General features: G+C 41.5%; 1 protein-coding gene across 2 annotated transcripts; it reads right to left on the bottom strand.

The window, feature by feature from the left end:
* Positions 1-284: 284 nt before the first annotated feature.
* LOC134223693 (aarF domain-containing kinase 1) lies at positions 285-3,259 on the bottom strand. 2 transcript variants are annotated; one of them, XM_062702882.1, is made up of 3 exons: positions 3,053-3,259; positions 1,048-2,311; positions 285-912 (listed from the first exon to the last, which is right to left on the bottom strand). In XM_062702882.1, the coding sequence occupies exons 2-3, from the start codon at positions 2,260-2,262 to the stop codon at positions 571-573; spliced, it is 1,557 nt and encodes a 518-aa protein (XP_062558866.1). In that variant the 5' UTR covers positions 2,263-2,311; positions 3,053-3,259; the 3' UTR covers positions 285-570. The 2 variants fall into 2 exon arrangements, with proteins under 2 accessions (XP_062558866.1, XP_062558867.1); XM_062702883.1 differs by lacking the exon at positions 3,053-3,259 and adding an exon at positions 2,875-2,953.
* Positions 3,260-5,183: the final 1,924 nt, after the last annotated feature.

Genomic DNA, 5,183 nt, shown 5'->3' with positions numbered 1-5,183 from the left:
GCATACCAACAACGTATCCAGCTACCCGTAGTCTGTCGTATTGTATAAGCTTCACAATATCCAGCCCGTTATACACCTGGTATAGAAAGCAAGCAAAAAGTTCGAGTGATGCCAGTGTGATTTTCATGATTTCATACGTTGCCATTTGGACAGTTTTTCACTGGTTATAGGGTTGCTAGTTCACAATAGAAAATAGAATAACTCCAAGGGTGAAGCCAGAGTAAACGCCACAGTAAAATTTGATAGTTTAGTTGCGTTTACTCTGGCGGACACCAAAGGCAAGATTTTTTTGCTTCAATATCATTCAAAAAATATTTTTCAACAAAGACTTTAAACATACATAATCTTAGAACTGGTAATCTAAAAATCTTCAACAAAAATTATAAAACTAAAATATATCTCATTCAATCGAAAATAGATGTGCCTGGTAACAATATGATTACTTCAAAACCAACATAATCAGAGGCAGTAAAATATCGCAAACATTGTTAAACCTATACCCCACACCTTGAATGCCCGATTTTTAAATACTACTTGTCATATTTTCTTTACTTGCCTACCTAAGTCTAACTAGAAAATCATTTTAAGCGCTGACATGAAGTGTAACGTTACCAATCCCCGGTAGAGGTAGTACATATTGAGCTTCAAGATTGCCCAATTTTCACGCAGGCATGTCGACAGCTTTTTCCAAGGATCCGGCGCGTCCTGGTATTCCCGACTACCGACGCTCTTGATGCAGCACTTGCTCATCACCCAGAAGGCCGTCATCCGGTTCTGGGTCTTTAGGGTGGTTTCGATCCCGCGAATGAGGTCGTTCGTTTTCAGCACCAGTAGCATCTGGCGGTCGACCTTTTCCAACACGTCAGAGATATGTGGGATGACCAGTTTGCCTTCCTTTTGGATGAGTTCTTTCTGAAAGGTCATGGAAGGGAAATTGCTTAGAGTTGCAGAATAAATTGAAAACTTATCTTAGACAAGGCTGAAGGTGTGACATTTCATCCTTGGGTTAATTTAGAATAGTTTCAAGCAGAGTTAATTTGTATTTACCTCAGCATCATCCTGTTTCACCCGATCGATACCGTGTATTACCGAATTCCACGGTCTGCCGGTAACCATACAGGCGAACAAACCCCACATGCTTCCTTCGACGCCAAGGGCTTGTGCGTGTCTTTTCATCCCCATCTGGTCAACTTTCAATATACTAAGCCACAGTTTTGAATACTCGTAGCGGAACTTTTCAGTGAGGTTAGCGTAAAGTCCGTGATCCAGCAACACAACTTCGGTGCCGCCTTTGTCTGACTTCCTGACCAGTATGTTACCCGGATGGGGATCACTGTGCACAAACCCTTTTAGGAAGATCATATTAGCGTACAGTTGCCCGATCTTATTGGCGATGTCATACCGGTCCAGTTTCTCTTTGTCGATGTATTCGACGTCGTTGACTTGACCGCCCTTCAAGAACTCCATCATTAAAACTCGGGAAGTGGTATACTCCCAGTAGATTTTCGGAACCTTGAGCCATTTGTAGTCTTTAAACATTTCAGCTACTTTCTCAGCGTTGTGACCCTCATGCTCGAAATCCATTTCAACTGGAAGATTTCTCTTGGTTTCATCCACCAGCCACTGGAACTTGAAATCTGGGAAGGTCCACGTTACTAATTTGACTAGCACTTCCATGGTCTTGATGTCTACGATAGAGTTCCCCCGTACATAAGGATGTTGCACTTTAACGGCCACTTCTGTGCCGTCTTTCAAAGTTGCTCGATGGACCTGTGCTAGCGATGCTGTACCCAAAGGTTCCGAATCAAACGAGGAGAATATATCTTCCGGATTTACTTTCAGATCCTGTCGAATCACTTTGTATAGGTCTTCGATAGGATTTTGCGGCGCGTTGCTGTGTAGAATCTTCATCGTGGTAACATATTCGTACGGTAGAAGGTACTCCAAAGCACCAATGTGTTGTCCGACTTTGATGTAGACGCCCCTATTTGTACGGCATAGGTCAAGAAGCTTTTCTGCCGCAATCTTGTGCGTTTCGCTTTTCAGCTTGAGATAGGCTGGATCCTTTTTGTCCGGCCATTCCTGTTTGTAAAGATTTGTTTTGTAGGTCGCTGCGATGTCGAACACGGTCATGCCCGCTCGACCCAGCCGAACGATGCCGATCGAGTTGATATCGTAGTCGTTCGCATGCAAACTGAGCGCGGTTCCCACTAGAGAACCTCCTACCAGGCCATACTTCAGTAGGCGCTTTGTAGGCCACATTTCTGATGCCTGTTTTATACGAAGTTACGCTCAGGATAGCAAAAGAAATCTGAAAGAAAAAAGAAACATTTTATTAAGAAATAACGCTATTTAGATTCTAAAACAAGAATTTAAACTATGTCAGCATTGTTAAATACATTAAATTTTGTGTCTATTGCGTCATTGGGTAATCACTAATCGCACAAGCAGCACTTTCAAGTGCCAACGACACATCTGCAATGTTAGCTTTCATTTGCAAAATCGCAGCAAAAGAAACAGTTCCGCTATGCCTCACTCTCCCGTAAATGATTATAACCTGTTGGGGCCAATGACTGATATCAAACAAAAGCACCATATCGACCATATCACGAACATCACAGAAGCGTAACGACGACGACACTGGTTTGGCGGTAACTTGTCTGGATACTTTGACCTTGGTATGTTGCATCATCCGCGTGACCGGTTCCCACCAAATTCCTCATCTGGAGGAGTGACTGATTTTTCATAGTAACTAACACATTTTGCCGACCTACATAAAACTGACGCGTGGTTAGGAGAAATATGCTAATGATTTTCAAATATCTAGTCTTTCAATATTGTTCCATGACTAACATTACATATAATTATGCATACCACGAAAACTTGTTCCGCCAATGTCGACAATCTTCTGACCTCGCTTTTACCTGACCGCACGCGTGGAATATATTTTTTTTCATCAAACATTTGCTTCTTCTACTCGCAGACGGAACTGACCATCACTTACGTAAATTGAATGATAATTGCTGTCCAAATTATACTTCACAGCACTTACCTTGACCGTTGTTCGATACCTCCTGGTTCCTCAAAAGGTGAACGTTGGAATAATGTGCAATATCGTCAAGATAATCCCATTTTAGATAAAATATTAGACAAAATTTCACTTCGTTGGCATTGCTTGTCTTGCTAATGATAGATCATGATAACACTCACTGCGAAAGAAAGTAAACACGCGCACGTTTACGCACCAGTGGCCAAAGCATGAATGAATGGAATGAATGAATTCGATATCGATGCAGAAAAAGAGTGCGTGCACGCTAATGCTCATTTTCACAAAAAGTGGCTCTCTTCTGACATGCACGCTTAAAATCAATAACACAGAGATGTGTTTGCATCACACAAAACGGACCTAATGTGGAACATCCCCTAGATGAGCGACAGTTACACAGGCACAAAAATGCCTCGTACGGTCGTGATAACGGTCCTTTTCAACATGTAAACGTTTGTACAGATTCCTTGTTTCATGAGGAACCAAATACTGTTGAAAATATTGAAATCCAAGCTTCAATAAAACCACACGAGCTATTTTTGTGGCTGTGTAACTATCGCTCATCTAGGGGATGTTCCACATTAGGTCCGTTTTGTGTGATGCAAACACATCTCTGTGTTATTGATTTTAAGCGTGTGGGTGTACACGGTTAGAGAAAAGTACGCAGTTGAGGCATGTTTTTAATTCCTTTTATACACGGAACCGCACATAAACACAATAAGGTTTGCTGACGTTTAATACTAATGCCCCCTCAGGGAATCCTTATTTCCAAAAGTTAGGAAAAGTCAGAATTTTTCAGATTTTTATCTCGTTGCGTTACAAAGTTACAGCGGTGTTTTGGGTGTGCTTGGGTCGAAATGGACCCCAATGCACTAGGAAGGTTAACGTATGGATTGTGAGAAAAATCCAACTTTGTTAGCGGCTATAACTCGGCTTTGCACTGAATTGATAATACAAGTACCACAGGTGTGTCCAAAAGATATATTAGTTACTAGATAAAGATTGCCGCTTCGGTTCCCTTTGTTCTGCTGTCCGAAACATGTGTGGTACATACCTGTCAAATCGTATGGATTTTCCTTCTTTGACATTTAGCTCCCCTATCCTCGCCAGCAAAAGATGTTCCGGACAGCGACGACAGCGACAATCTTTATCTAGTAACTAAAACATCTTTTGTGTGTCCTTATATGGGGGACACACTTGTGGTATACGTACCATGGTACAAGGCGACAAGAAAATAATTTCAAGGCTATCTTTAATGAAGACAATAATTGGTATGGCACTCATTTCAAGATTTTTGTACCATGGTACGAATATCACAAGTGTGTCCCCCACACACAAAACACAAAACACAAAACACACACAAAACAGACACACAAAAGATGTTTTAGTTACTAGATAAAGATTGTCGCTGTCGTCGCTGTCCGGAACATCTTTTGCTGGCGAGGATAGGGGAGCTAAATGTCAAAGAAGGAAAATCCATACGATTTGACAGGTATGTACCACACATGTTTCGGACAGCAGAACAAAGGGAACCGAAGCGGCAATCTTTATCTAGTAACTAATATATCTTTTGGACACACCTGTGGTACTTGTATTATCAATTCAGTGCAAAGCCGAGTTATAGCCGCTAACAAAGTTGGATTTTTCTCACAATCCATACGTTAACCTTCCTAGTGCATTGGGGTCCATTTCGACCCAAGCACACCCAAAACACCGCTGTAACTTTGTAACGCAACGAGATAAAAATCTGAAAAATTCTGACTTTTCCTAACTTTTGGAAATAAGGATTCCCTGAGAAAATCAGCTTCCAGCGACATCTAGGAGAGGCGTCACAAAAAAAGTGACACATTGTGCATTGGGGTCCATTTGGACTCAAGATTTCATCTCGATCACAAAAACTCAAATTTCAACCGATTTTCGATCTTTAGGCACCAAACGAAAGCTGTAGGTTCCAATAACAAGCCCACGGTGCGATTCATCCAAATTGACCACTCTAGTCCCCGGGGAACCTGTGCTAAAGAGGTACTGTTTGAGCTTCTCAATTTGGCACCAAATTATCGAGTTTCGTGTAATGAAACATAAAATTGCTTGCAAATATGTGCTCTGATGATCCCAACTGTATTTGCTATATTGTATA

Source organism: Armigeres subalbatus, chromosome 3, assembly GCF_024139115.2.
Source record: "Armigeres subalbatus isolate Guangzhou_Male chromosome 3, GZ_Asu_2, whole genome shotgun sequence".
NCBI lineage: Eukaryota > Metazoa > Arthropoda > Insecta > Diptera > Culicidae > Armigeres > Armigeres subalbatus.
This window is presented reverse-complemented; position numbering and strand designations above follow the sequence as displayed.

Coding starts and splice junctions, on each gene's coding strand:
- LOC134223693 (XM_062702882.1), bottom strand. CDS start 2,262: ATGTGGCCTACAAAGCGCCTACTGAAGTATGGCCTGGTAGGAGGTTCT. Junction 913..1,047: donor TGAAACAGGATGATGCTGAG/GTAAATACAAAT, acceptor ATGACCTTTCAG/AAAGAACTCATCCAAAAGGA.